This window comes from Tympanuchus pallidicinctus, unplaced genomic scaffold (assembly GCF_026119805.1).
Source record: "Tympanuchus pallidicinctus isolate F22 unplaced genomic scaffold, pur_lepc_1.0 scaffold8, whole genome shotgun sequence".
NCBI classification, from domain to species: Eukaryota; Metazoa; Chordata; class Aves; order Galliformes; family Phasianidae; genus Tympanuchus; species Tympanuchus pallidicinctus.
In genome coordinates, this window is record NW_026294802.1 from 25,557,025 (window position 1) to 25,572,370 (window position 15,346).

Genomic DNA, 15,346 nt, shown 5'->3' on the forward strand with positions numbered 1-15,346 from the left:
CTGTATCATGTCCACAAAAAGCCTCCAAGACTACATATGCAAAAGCAACAAAATCATGTGAGAAAGGAAAAATGCTTAGGAAAAACAGATCTGATGTTTGCAGCTGTATTCCTAGCCAACTCTGGCAATGAAGTTGTGCGAGAAAGCCAACACAAGTGTCAAAAGTCTCAAACAATCAGGTGCAGTGAGACTGAGGGCCATAAAGGAAACAGCTGGGTGGCAATGACCTACTGCATTGACATATATAACACAAATTTATCTTGGGGTCCTTAGCACTTATAGATAGCAAGAGGATGTGTCAGAGAGCGTGTCAATCCAACTGCCTTTCAGACACAAGGTTGGTGATCCACAGAGCAGGATGTGTAAAATACAGAAGAAAGTAAAGCTAAAGCCTGCAATCCAGCAGACAAGGGCAAATGTTAACCAGATGATTAATTCATAAGCTCCACCATCTTCTGCAGATAGATATTCATCATCTTACCCTCAAAAAACAGTGCTGTTTTATACCCAGTGATATAACATAAGCATACAAGCAGTATACTATAGAAGAAGATTATACTCTCATATAGAAACTCTGGCTAGGTATTTACAACATTTTGACTTAAAGACTTTTTATCTGATCACTGTTGTAATGGAAATGCTCCTAAAGTACACCATTGTATACTATAGAACCATGTAGGAATGTCCTTGCTAACCAAAAAAAAAAAAAAATCAAAGGACTATGGGCTCTTACAAATAGTCAAGTTTTAGAACACTGATATGTGGAATCTGCATCCACACAACAAACCTGAAGTGACCTTCACCCTAACAACTCATTCAAATTTGTGCTTGAACTACTTAGATATTTTAGACATGCTCCTAAGGAGACCAGGCAATGGGAAACAGGGGGCAGGAATCCGCAGCACTGATGAATGAAAATATCATTCAGTAATTTAGGATGATATTCAAGTTTATTAGTGACAAAAGCCTAAAATCAACTTCATCATAACCACTCACTTTATTATGCAAATTCTGTTGCCAAAATGCTTCATGAAATTCACTCGATAAGTGAATAAAAGAACATTCTTCAAAAAAATGTACTTGGGAAAAAACTGAACAAGGACATCCACCAAGCTTTGCTGGAAATGTCAAGACTTTATAAAAGGGAATACAGAAAAGCTGCAGAAGTTAGTCAACCCATCTATAAATCTAGGCAGCCAGAGGAGTTTTCAGACCAGCATGTGCATAAACCATCTTTAAGGGTCATATTCTAAATGTGCTCAGCTGCCTCCATTGAGAAGAGAGAGATGGATCTAATACCTAGCAGGACTTTTTTTTTCAAATAACAGCCTCTAAGTGCAAAAGCATAGTCAAACCAAAGAAACCTGAAATTCTCAAACTCAGATTTGAGAACCACTTGGGTCCACACAGTCTGTTACTTTACTCACCAGTACTTCAGCAGTACTCAGGACCAGATGCCATGGAAGTAAATGCGGATCATCAGAGGAACTGACTCCCATTAAGTCTCATGCTAATCACTAATAGATCCTAAGCTGTTTAAATACTGAAACAAGATGTTCTACCTATCTCTACAATTTTTTCAAAGAATCAGGAAATACAGTTCTCAGCAGGCAATGCTATTTTTTTTTTCCCCTGAACATAGTACTTGAAAATCTAAAATACTTTTCATGCAATACTCACTAAAGAACACCATCAAAGAGTAAACAGAAGGAATCTTTTCCATTAAAGATAAACGAGTAAACAGGAATTACATTGTGCTGAAAAGTTTTATTCTTATCTTCATGTTGCACTCATGTCATAGAAAAGGATTGTTCATCATTTCTGGAAATCAAGAAATGAACAGTCTAGTCTCTGTCTATTGGACATCTTTGATACCATCAAAACATCATTTGAAAGGCAGGGAATAAAGTGACAAAGAGAACTCCAAGAGAAAAATTAAGTGACATGACCAAAATCCCGTGGGAAAATGTGGCAGGGATTAAAAAGGAAACCAAATGTTCAGAATCCCAACCCTTTGCTTCACCACAAAACCAACTTTCTTCTTGAATACTGAATTAATTCAGTAACTAAAAACAAGGGAAAACCAAGTACATACATTACATCTATCTTACTACTGTAACAGCTCTGATTACACTCAAGTGTCCTTAAATTAAATATGAAGCAACTACAAATACATGTTTAATCACAGTTTGGTCATCAGTTCCACAAACCAAAAGTACTAGGAAAGCATGAGTGGTTTTTTAAATTATCAAGCAAGAATCCAAAAGTACTCCTTTACAAAAGAAAAACTATATGAGCAGTCTAAAAATGCTATGGAAGCTTAATTAAGAAAAACTTCTTAAAAAAATTTTAATCATAATGAATCAGAGCTAAATGAAGTCTAGGAAGAAGTTCTGTGCAGAAGCGAAAAAACACAGGTACTTTTCACTGGGAAGCTGCTATTCAGGTTCTGCAGCAAGAATATCCAGATCATTTGAAAAGTGAAAAGAAAATCAATTAGTCGTTCTAAAGGAGTCTCCTTGTGGGCATAAGTGTGGGTGTGAGATCTCTTTATAAATTTCATAATATCATGTGAAGCAGCCAAGATTTTTTATTATTATTATTATTATTTTTTTTTTTTTTTAAGTGCAGTCATGTCATTGCTCTGTTTATGGGATGCTTCTACTTGTGATTCTACTGATCTTTATCAGATTGTTCAGTGAAATTTATTCTATCATTAACTTAACATTAATATTTCAAAAACAGAATATTTATTCAAATGACAGCACTGAGCAAACAAAATTTACAAGGCTGCTATATAAGTTCACTGCTGACAGCAAAAGTCTACCTTTTACCCAATCACACCAGAGCTGTGCAGGCAGTCAGTTTCTATCAGACTTTGCCCGAGCAAATCAACATTTTTTGAGAATTCAGATGTGCAGGAAAAGTTTCCAACTAACCTTGCTATCTTCCAGCTCCTGGGTTTTCCCTTGAAGCGCTCTCCTCTCTCCAAAATCACAGGTTGACTTTAAGGTGAGCTGACAAGACAGCATCGAGCTCTCTGCCCCGGTAAGCTCCAAGGACTTTGGTGAGTAGTGCTGCGTGCCGGTGGGGCCAAGGTTTGGTATCGGGAGGGCAGTATGAACAGGCTTTGACCCTACGGCTGGCTGTCTTAGCTTGGAGGCAACCCCAAGCACAGGCATGGCTTCTCTAAAAGTATCTTCTTTCTGCCAAAGAAAATGCTCCTGACCTCAGTCTGGTAGACTCCAGATTCAGCAATTCCGAACAAATACTTTAAACAAAAGTAGCAGTCATCTTTGCAAAAAGTCCTTAAAACAATAGTATTATGAGTTTCACAAGGAAGCAAAACTTCTCCTTCATCTCTGCCTTCTCCCTCACAGACACACACGCGCTGCTCAGTGAGTCAGTGACTCTGTAAGACTAAACACTCCTTTGGGGCGTGAACTTTTCTTGAAGGTAACTGCCACAAAGCTGCCTGCCTGGGATTAAAGAACTCGTAAATTTGCTTTCTCTTCTTCCTACAGCATTCCAGGTCTGCACGTTAAGTGAATGAAGGACGGGAGAGAAGGAGGCAGAGAGGAGATGAAATCTCCCTGTACTCCAACTGTCAAAACAGCTCTGAGACCACAACACTGGAAGCAGAGACCTCTTCCTGACTGCATAAATAACCAGCCCACAGCTTAAAAAAAAAAAAAAAAGCAAGCCTCTTTTTTTCTGATGAAAAAAAAAAAAGACCTGAGCGGTGGCCAAAGCAAACAGCTGTTGGAAGAGTTTTTATCCCGGAAATAATCTCAGCAATGAAGCTGTTTGTCTGATTCCTGGCTATTTTTCACTGCTGACAACCATGAGCTAGAGTGTTTCATTCCCTGTTCCTCCCGTGAAATCAGGTTAAAATCGTGCAAGAGCATGGCTAGGAACAGACGCTGAATCACAGTGTGGGGAACGTCTGCCTGTGCTATGAAAAATCCATACAAAAACACAGAGCAGGATATAGGAAAATCACGAGCATTGTTAGGAGATTTAGTCAATACAGCTTTTCAGGGCACTTTTTTTTCTTCCTTTCTCGGTGGTGGTACTAACGTCATCTACTCAGTTTTAACACTTCCCTTTCTAAAAGCATTTAAAGCTCCATGAAGTGCACGTCCAATACATCGCTTCTGCTTGTTGATCATAGACATATTCTTTCTGGCAACCTTAAATCCTTATACAGGGAAACACACAGCAGATAGGCAGACAGAGCAAGCCATAAAATGAATTGCAATAGACAGTACAAATTGCTGAGCAGCATAAACGCTTGCTTAAAAGGACAACTGTAGATTCCTTTGAGTACCTACAGCAGGGAAACACATTTTATACTGTGATGTAAGGGAAAAAAAAAACCAGTACAAAAATGACACATCATTAAGCTCCTAAGGGATGTTATCACCCACACCACGGGCAAAAATATTCCATGCTTTTACTGCTATCTCTTCCAAAATAAAACACAGATACCTGAGTGCTATTCTGCCACTGTACTCTACATGGTGTTAAGCTGCTCTACCTGAATAGCAGATACTTTTCACACTAAGATGTAAGCTCAGAGAAAAATAAGAGTCTTGAGGATGCAAGCTGAGGATGGCAAGAGTTACAAAAAGCATTTAAAACAAAACCGTATAGACAAGAAGCAGAATAGAAGGGAACTCCTAGGCCACCTTCTGAAATTATTTTGCGTTATAAAAGTACATTTCCTCACACAGTATTTTCTTCAACCTTTCATTTAAAAGATCATGATGATATATTAATTATGAATTCAATATTCTATATTGACTATCCATTCATGCTTTTAGTTTAAAGGAATAAGTCTGACCTCGTTTAATGATCTCCTTAGTTTTGCAGTGTGTACACAGAGAATCAGCAAAACCTATTTCAGCATCCTCTGCTTAGCAATGAGCTTTACAGAAGACTGCACGGAGATACCTTCACTCCATTTTGGACAATTTCAGTACACTGCATCCAACACTCTTCTCAATGGACAGAATATTCTTGTTCCAAGTAGTGTTACAGGTCTTGTGCAGAGCAAAAGGGAAAAAAGCTCCTTGTGCGGTCTGCATTTGTTCTCCAGCACCATAAAGCACTGTAGCTTAAGTTTATCAGACACAACTGTGAACGCTTTAGAAAGGGCACATATGCAAAGGCTGAAGTGGACCACAGGAAAAGAGGGATTTATCTGATGCAAGGTTTGAGGAGATGAAAAATCCTCATGAGGACCGCTGACCAGTGATCAAGACAAAGAATAAACTAGAGTCGTAAGACAGATACTTTCTTAAATAGAACTTTGCCAAAAAAATGCAATTGAATCTTATTACTTCTCAGGGTTATAATTTTACAAAGTAATGTATTATGGCAATCTTGCTGCTCTTCTTTTGAATATGAATGATGAGGTCATGATACCCACAGTCTCTTTTGCAACCCATTTTCCCAGCACAGAAACCCTAGAAGTAATAAGCAAGCTAGCTTACCAGGAGAGAGTCATCTGCAACGCATAACCAAAAGGGTTTGGAAACAATGATGTGAAGCTGGTGCTATTTTTTCAAGGAAATTATTACTCTTTCAAAATAATCATCAATTATAGAAGGATTACCAGGTCACTGCCATCAGCTTCAAAATCCCATTTTTCAAGATCTTTGGCAACTACGTAAACCTGAATTGCTTCTGATCTGCAAAGATATTAATAAAAATCTACAAGATTATTTGCAAGAATCATTCCTGATTTCTACAAGGTAATGGAGGAAAACAGTAGCAATACTCTATAGGTAAGAATACATTTACAGGCCTAGTTACAAGACTAGTCTTTTGTTCTCCCTCATTCTAATTCTCAGTAAAAGATAAGAAACAAACATCTGTTGTCCTTAGAGACCACTTACCCACATTTTTCACTAGAAAAGATTTGCATGCCTCATGATTACTGTGGATTTTATGAAGAATGTCAGGGGAAAAGAATATTTAACAACTAAGTTTCAGCTGTGGTTTCCATGTGAACCATAAAGCAGAGCACAGAGTGCCTGTGGACAAAGTGCCCCAAGTGGTACCAGGTGCAGGTAATATCAATGAAGCTGGATAGAAGAGGGACAACATCTCAGGCAGAAAGTGTCTGCACTGCTCTGAGAAGTGCCCTTGAGGTACTGTAAAGGGATGAACTCTTGGAAAACTGTGGATGTAGGAGCTGCAAAGATCACCATTAGGAATTATGATGGTAATGTGAATTTAGTGGGATTGTTCATGGTAGCTCTGAAGTGGGGAGCTAGGAGACCAGCAAGCCAGGCTCCTATAGAGAATCCAAAAACAGAAGAGAGATGGTTTAGTTATCTGTGAATGGTGCCTGAAAGGAAAGAAGGCCTGCCTATGAGAAATCAGGGGTAGAAATGTTGCTGGAAGTGGCTATGAGCCGGGACTACATGAAATAAAAACCAGCACCAGATTATTGGACTAACTGGCATGAAAGGCAGTAGCACTGCTGGCAGGATAAAGAAAATACAGTGTAGAAAGACATGACAGATACAAACAAGAAGAAAATATCTTGGTTGTGTGAAGCAGATAGGGATGACAAATACGCGAGGCTAAACACACAGAGGACTTGCAGGTTTATCATTTACCCACTTAGATATTTATCAGCTTAGATACCCTCAGGCCAGGCAGGTACAGGACTCCATCTAGTCTCAGGATGCAGGATATGCAGAGATTATGACTGAAACCCAGACACAAGTGAAATGAAGTTTTGCAGGAAAGTTTAGAAAGTTATGAGGAAGCTAGAAGACATCTGAGCTTTGGAAGTAAAGTGAGAGCAAGATTTCAAGTGGTATGTTAAACGAGAAGATAAAAATTAGGAGAAACCTAAATATGAGAAAACAGAGCTAAGGTCATGATGTAAACCTTTGAAGTCTTGTCAACAGCAGTAGTAGTTCCAGTGAGATATTGCAGGCAAAACTACTTCTTTCTCTCTAATAAAGATCAAAAGTGATGTCTATATGGCCAAGAAGTACAACTTTAGAAGTATCAAGCAATCAAATGTTTTAACAATAATTATTAAAAATTTGAGTTACATAAATGACATGTACTTCAGAGGAAGACAGTATGTGTGCATTGAGTATAATTCCTATGTCCCTATAGTATTTATTTCATACAACACCTGAAACCCAAGTAACCTTGTAAAATAAGGTATCTGGTAGTTGTACTATTAACGTGAATTTTTGTTCTAAAGACTTAATATGAATAATTATTTACAATACAACACTTCAACATAAATTTTCTTTCCCTCATCGTATCTGATACCAGAGCCCCATGAAGGCTGCTCCCCTCTCTAACCACAGTTCTCAGACAAACTGCTTGTATGAACTGAGCAGACAGCTGGCAATGTCTCCCAGACCACAGGAAATATCAAGAGAGGGGACACCTGCCTCAAAAGTGGAGCCAAGAGATTTGTTTGCTCCTTCTGGTCTATGATCTTCAACAAGGAAGCTGTTGCATGTGTCCTGGGTCAAACAGGAAATGTCAGGGGTCCAGAGACTGCTGAGGTCTGTTCTGAGCCATTTCCCTACTTCATCCCACTGGTTCAACAGCTGTGTCTATAGCTTACAAGAGCCAGGCTGACTTCTGAAAGAGTTTGAATGTGATGATACAATCACCCTATTTTGTGAGTACTGATTTCAGGTTGAGAAGACAGTTTTTCTCCAGTTAGAAACAGCTGGGGAGAGAACTCTTGGAAGCAATTATAGTACCTTTGAAAAAGAAACCAAATTTAAAATATTATATATAAATATAAATTTATATTTATGGAAATATTTTGATATATTTAATAACATATCAAAAATGTTAATACAATAATGCTGACCTAAAGTAAGAAACATGCCATAATTGGTGTAATAAGGTATTTTCAATCTATCAGATAATGATGAGACAAATTATCCAGCCCTTACTCACGTTCAGACCATAATCCTACCTACACTGCAGTGCTTTTTACAAGAGTTAGGCAATTCTATAGTCTAAAAGTAAGCCATGTAACAAGTATTTAATCCTATCTGTGTGTAATGCTACTGAATAAACTGCTGTTGTTTTTCTTAACAGTTTGGAATTCCAAGAGATATATAATCCGAAACCCAGTTATAGTCACTGAAAAAGGTGCATCCGGCTTCCTAAAGGAAATCCTTCTGCTTTGGCTGAATGTTTGGGGAAGTCTTTCAAAGAGGACAACTTTTAAATAAGGATATCTATTTATCCTCTGAGTAATTTGGCCCTTCAAAGACCAAGGAGTTACTGGTTTTGAACCATTACTGATGTGAGTGACTAGATCTTTTGCAATTCTTTTGTAATTTTGTAATTCTTCTGCTTTACATTTGCACTATCTTCCATCAGGTGGTTTCAGACATTTATACACATACATTGTATGTCCATGTAAAGTGCATTAAAATCTTGCGAAGTGCACGCATGAAGTTAAATGACCTTCTAAGGACTACATGGGAAGTCAATACTCTCTTTGTCAAGTAGAGATTTTTTTTGGCTTATGCATATGTGTGGGTTAAAAACGATAATTATTTCTCTGCTGCTATGCACTGCATTTAATCATGGAGTGTTTGGCTCAAAGGAATCAAGCTTAAATACTAACGGATTGGGAAATGTAAACAAAAATGTTGAAAGAATAAGAAAGGGCTAATATGCTATGTAAGTATTTACATACTGACCTACTGACTATCCCATATGGCCAGCTGGTAAAGCTTAATGAAAACATCAGCCATCCTCTTTGGGAGGTGGAAGAGGGTAAAATAAAATAAAACAAAGGCAATCTATTTGTTCATTTGTTTCTTTCTAAGTAAATGAAGCAAATAACAAAAGCTGCTTATTCCCAAAACTGCTGTTAACTATGGCTAATAAGGTAACCCTCCATTAACATCACTCTGCATAAGCTAGTCTAACGGATTACATTCATTGTATGAATCAAAGTGCTAGGTTTTCCTTTCTCTCTTCCTTGTGTCCTCAGTTTGCCATTTACAAACTCCAGGCAGCAATGCCCACAGCAGGCACACTGACTTCTCCAGCATCCGTTTGGCAGGTTTTCTTTTGTCTCTTTCAATGCTCCTTGTTTTTCCCATGGAGTTTTCTATTTCTGAAGATATCTCTCTCTTCTGACTTTGTATCTCTATCTCCATCTTCTGACTTTGTATCATCTTTGGTGCACTGCGGTGAGTTATAGATTCCAACGTTTGCATGCCTGGCATCTTTATTTCTTAGAACATTACAGGTTCATAACTTCACTGTCATGTTGCCAAAGTAGTGTTTTTGTCAATTCTAAGGGCGTTTAGGAGTACTCCAGCTCAGTCTAGAGTTACTGGAGAAATGTCTAAGGTAAACAATACAAAAGCAGATATTTCTAGAACTTAGGATTAAGTTTGTGGGTTAATCAAAGCCGTTCTGATTCAATACTCAATGTGAGCTCTCCAGAATTTTCATTCAACATTCCTTTACAACATAAGCTTACTGTGAAATTTTCAAACAAACTGTAAAAAAACAAACAAACAAAAAAAACCAACAACAACAACTTGTTAAGGTAAAGCAATGAAGACTAAACAGGAACCTGCTAATTATCTAACATCTGGGATCTGGCAAGAGTGAAAATATGCTTTTACCTGCTAGAAAGGGAAACTTGCCTCTTACAAACGCAACAGTTCTGATAGAGGGTTTTGAAGTCATGCAACGTAGCTATGCTGGCATTCAGTCCAGGATTTAAGTAAAAAACTGTTGCATAAGGTTCTCATTGGTCTATTAAAAAGAAAAAAAAAAAAAAACACCTTAAAAAAACCTTAAAAACATCTGCTACAGTCATGAGCAGATTCTTGTCCAACTGCGGCAACAACAGTGGCTTTGAAGTCTATCAGCTTCTCTATCACCAGCAGACACCCCTGCAGTCAATGGAAATTACCATAGAGAGAGAGTTTGGGGGATAGAAGTTTCTTTGCTAGAAATGGATGTAGATAACAGTAAAAAAAAGAGGATTTTTTTTGTTTTAATAATCATGAAAATGGTTGGGAGTGAAAGGTTAGGAATACGTGTTTCCAGAAAACAGAAGATACGTTAATACTTAAAGAATATTTCTTAAAAACAAAGACGGATAGATTTTCAGGTACTGGCTTTGATATTTGACCTTAAACAAGTGTGAACTGCTCTGCAGCTGGAGAAACACTACTAACTCACAATCTGCTGTCTACTTCCTTCTTTCTTTTAGACTGGTAATTTAATGTTGGCTAGTATCACCCACAATTTATAATGTCTACTGTGCTAGTTATACCATCTCTCCTCATCTGCCTCTTCATATCTTGATCTAAGGTGCAACCATTGCATAATATTGTCTGTTAGTTCTCACTGCTTATCAGCATGGGTGAATGATCCAAGACATGTTTTTGATTTCCTGCTACTACTTCTTGCTCTCTTTGCAGACAGCCACAGTATTTTTTTTAATCAAGTAAGCCTCCTTACACTACTACATCATTTTAATTTCGTTTAACTACATACATACTTCATATTTACCTGCATTCCCTATTATTTGCCATAATTAGGAAGATACTGGCAACAGTGCTTAGTACGGATGCACACTGTAGTTCTTAGTGAAGTCTCGCAAGATCATAACATCAGCCTCCCTGCCACCCTTCCTATTGAAATTTGGTGTTTACTTTACTCTGGCACTGGATGGATATCCTAGAAAAATTGTTACTCCCCATGTGCTTCTGTTTCCACACACTTTCTCTGCATGTCTTCTACAGCAAACAGTCAGAAGCAGTGTACTGAGTAATTGATCTTTGCTATTACCTAACACTCTAATTCTTAGATGAAGACCAAATATCATGAAGTATTTTGAAGTCACACTAGGACTTTTTTTTTGGTAAGCACACATGATCTCTGCCAATGTCTTTGGATTATAGGCCTACTGTGATCAACCACTTATGATAATGCTACACAGAGTCCACATTTTTTAGCAGCATGTCTTCACTAGGGTTCATCACCATACTCACTGTCGCTTCCTACCTCTTAGCTTTGCTAGCTTGGAGCTCTTACAGAGAGGTCACTCCTCTCTATCTGCATTATATTAATATGAAAGAAAAACCTTGATCACATACATTTTGGCTATATGAGAGTGTTCTTCTTTTTCAAATAAATATAGGTCCAATGCACACACTGAAATCACAACTGTCTGCTTTTATCTCCTGTTGGCCATATGTGAACATTTCCTACATTTAGCCTTGAAAGCTTGTGCTTTACTCTGTTCTGCTGTGATCAGAGCGTGCTCCAGGCTAAATGCTGAAATGAATCCTGCATGTCTCTAGACCAAACCTTCCAGTTTTGTGATCAATAGGTGTCAAGGTTGAACTGCTGTTTCTTGTTATCACAAACCTCCCACCTATACCACATCATATACCTTGTGCCATCTCAACAGAAATCTGATTGTACAGTACAATAGCAACTTTTCAGGTCAGCAAACTATTTCCTCAACTCCACTCTGTATATAGATACATAATTTTATCTTCTGTGTCTATCTTTATGTACATACGAGAACATATGTTTAACATGTCTGACAGTCATTAATGCCCTTTGAGCAATTCACCTGGGTTGTTTTATCTTTCACAAAAAGAAAGAAATACCCAATAGCACACAGCTGTCAAAAATAACTTTGAATCCTGCAGATGTTGGATGCTTCCTTCCTGCTTCTCAGCATACTGAGGAGAAATATTACCTTACAGATGTGGCATGTAAAAAAACAGGAGGTTATCATTATTTATTATATTGGACTTACCTTCAAGTAAGCAAGAAAAGTACTGGATGAGAGATAAATGATAAAGCTCCTCTCCCAGCTTTCATCCATCAGCAAAGCTTTTAGAACTGACATATGTAACAAGCATATGGCAGCCATAAAAGCAACATCAGCATTCACAAATTAAAAAAATAAAATAGCCAAAATAATTTTATTCCACCTACAATAAGCCTAGGATGAACTACGAACAAAGCAGAGTTTTATCAAAGCCAGAAGGGAGACTAAACTGGTTACTAAGCTGGAGCAGCCAGTTAGTAGGTACTAGCTAAAAACTAGCAAACACTAAGTTAACAGCCCCCAGTGAACAGGTCAGCAGTACCATACACACTTTCCACAGTGACAAAGTCAGAGACCATTATGTACAAATTCTTTTAGCATCACAGCCAACAATAACTTTGTTGACAGACACGGAAAGGTTTTCAGTAGGTACAAAACTGCATAATTACAGATACATCATTAACACAAGTGTGAGCCACACCAGTAAAGCCTCACTCTACATTTAGAAAAGGTATAACTAGATGCCATACATTATTCACTTATTGTTTTCTTTTACTCTCTTTGAAAGTCTTATTTTTCATTCCATTCCCTTCCCTGCACCCAGTGAGAGAATCTTCTTCAGAATAAGAACAAGATGTGTAGGCTGTGTTTATTTTCTTTTCAGAAACCATCATAGCACAGCACAGTACAAACCACCTGAGCACTGCTGGGATCTGTCACTAGTAGAGTATTCAAAAGTGGAACCTGACAACTTGTCAAAAGATTCCATTTTTTTCTGAAACCTGCTTTAATTTGGGAAAGACCTCTCTTCTTCCAGATCATTATGGGATCATAATATGGGATTTTGATTCTGTCTTTTTCCTGTCGTTTTTCTATGATTGTTCCCTGATCACTCACCCTTTGCAAGTCTCTGTTTACTCTCTCAGGCTGTAAGCCAGCAACTTTTTATTTTATTTCCCAGCTTCCTTTTGGTCTTCTGTGGAGCTTCATGACTCTGCTATGAGAACTTCCCCCTGCCCTAGGCAATAAAGCTGAATCAGTCTAATACCTGGTGCCATGGGATACTACATGGGTTACTGAACAGAACTGAATGCTAGCCTCAGTGTCTTAGCTAAAGACAAAGAGAGATACATAACGCACAGTCTGGTATTTGACCTGAAAAAGGTTTCTTTCTGTGATTAGAATTTGAGTTCCAGGCAAGTTAACTTCTGGCCAAATTGATTTTCCCACCCTTACAGAACTGAACTCTGTTCCTTGTTATACGAGTGTAAATCTGCAGCAAAAACTTTGAACTTCCAATGAGTAATTCTAGATTTATGCCAGAGTAATTGAGAGCAGAATGTAGCCTCTTGGTTGCTCATAAATATTACACGGTTTAAAATTTCTATCCTCCAACACACTTGTGAACATTCCAGTTCTTTGCCCCAACTCTCTTTTTTCCTTCAAGCTATTCTACAAGTTGACATCATAAATATCTGGAATTTTCAACACAACACTTCTTTGGATATATTCTACTTCCAAGTTAACGGACAATGTAATTCCTTAGAATGTAAATATCAAGAGATGCTTTTTTTTTTCCCCCCCATTGAAGATATTTAAGAACAGTATGGAAAAATCCTTCAGCACTGACAGAGGCAGGAAGGATGACTGCCCAGCTTTTTTTCAAGACTGAGGAACATTTTATTAGTACCATCTTATTAATTCATTTCTAGACTGCTGCAGGTTTGATTAGCAGACAGCTCAGAAGTTCTCTATTAAGTATCTTTAAAATCTTGCACAATTACTCTGTTAGCATCCAACTCGATATAAATACAAATCATTTCAATAAAAAGTAATCTGTATTTTCCGAGTAAACTTTATTCCTGGTACACATATAATTAATTCCAATTAATTATACATATCAATTTTTTTTGTTGTTGTTTTTATATTATATATCAACAAATCGCTTAACAATCAACAAATCCCTCTTACAACTCCTGTTTAAAAATTCATCCCAATAGGCTTTTCTTTGAAACAATTTCGTTGCTACATACCAATAAAATGTCCTTTGTTTGCTGTCCAGAGAATCCAGCAGGGTCACTGAGATATTCCAGAGCACGCCAGTGGTTTCAACCCACCCTGTCTGTCCACAAAGCACAACAGTACCTGAAGCTCAGAAAGATCTACATTGTCCAACTGGGACAAGAGTATTGCTATTCTTTGATCTGGGATTTCAAGAATGCCACGCTTCCCCCCCTTTGATGAAAGACAGTTGGTTTCAATTAAATAAAAATAAAAACATTCAACAGGAGACTTACCCAACAGGAAACGGAGTTTAAAGTGAGTCAGACCTTAGCATCATACCTTTTGGATCATACCCTGAGCTGGCTGTGAATATCCCCAGTCATTTCAGACTTCAGCTTAGGCTACCTTTAGTTCTCACTAGTTATATTTGGATTTACACAGTGCAAGTGAAAGCAAAATCTTACAGACTTGAACTATTCCTTAAAAAGACTTTGAGCAAAACTGTTGAAAGGACAGAATTTTAAAGGTCTCTGAGTACCTTAATTCTCATTGATTTCAATGAAAGTGAGGTGAAAAAAATCCATCCCTAATTGCAGTGGTCTCTGAGAACCCAAGAACCAAGCCCAATTTCCACAAAAATCTTTCCACAGACAGAAATATTTCCATATACTTCCATGGCCACATGTGCTCAATAGTTCTCACTGAAGTATTCTGAGGTTGGGATTATATTATTCATTTATTTAAATCAGTTCAAAGAAAATGTAAAAATTAGTGGGGATGGTAGAAACTTTAGGACCATTATGAGATTTGCTTAAATTGGCAAGCCAAACTACTCGGCTTCACTTCTCTGAACTCTTTGAAACAAATCCGGCTTATGCAGAAGCTCTCATGGACTGATTAAAAAATTATCAAGGCTGGTTTTAAAAATGTATTTATTCAAATTCTCCTATTCTGCTGGCAGCCAAGTTGAAGTCAGAACTCATCTGTGAATGGAATAAAATCATTTGAAGGGCAGTGGGTTATGTAAAGGCTGAGACTTCTTGCCCAGAACTAAAACTGTGAATGTTATATTGAAAGTTGTATTCTAAGGAATCAGGAAAGAATTTAGAACCTGAAGGACTCAGATACTTTCAAAACTACTTTGAGTTGAAATAAACATGTTGATTTTCCCCTTTCCTTGCCTTCACAGAAAACAGTCATTGATTTTTTTGCTGTTACACTCACAATATGAGCAAAACTTCTATGGCCAAAAGTCCCATGCCCCAGAGTTTTCACCTTAAAGGTAGGAGTCCCAGCGCCTTTGTGAAATCTACTGAAAACCTTCTTATAACTGCTGATTTTTGACAGTTCAGACTGTGGTACAGTAGCAATGGAAAGCAACAGCAATCCTGGATACTCTTTTTTTCTATGTGTTTTTTGCAGAAAGAGTCATAGCCACAGACCAAGACCCCAAGTACTGCAAAAAGAATGCATTCTGACCTCACTTGGGAATGAAAAGTGAGAGAGGTCATC

General features: G+C 37.7%; 1 protein-coding gene across 8 annotated transcripts in view; it reads right to left on the bottom strand.

Annotated features, from left to right (window-relative positions):
* Positions 1-15,346, bottom strand: part of NAV3 (neuron navigator 3) — a 524,389-nt gene that overhangs the window by 250,085 nt on the left and 258,958 nt on the right. For 5 of the 8 annotated variants that reach the window (XM_052668318.1, XM_052668316.1, XM_052668317.1 and 2 more), the window contains exon 1: positions 2,940-3,640. The exons of 1 other annotated variant lie outside the window; for it this stretch is intronic. In XM_052668318.1, the coding sequence (XP_052524278.1) occupies positions 2,940-3,182 (243 nt within the window). In that variant the 5' untranslated portion in view covers positions 3,183-3,640. Of the gene's footprint in view, positions 1-2,939; positions 3,641-15,346 lie in introns of those variants that run through there. 2 more of the 8 variants (XM_052668321.1, XM_052668320.1) reach the window with 1 other exon arrangement.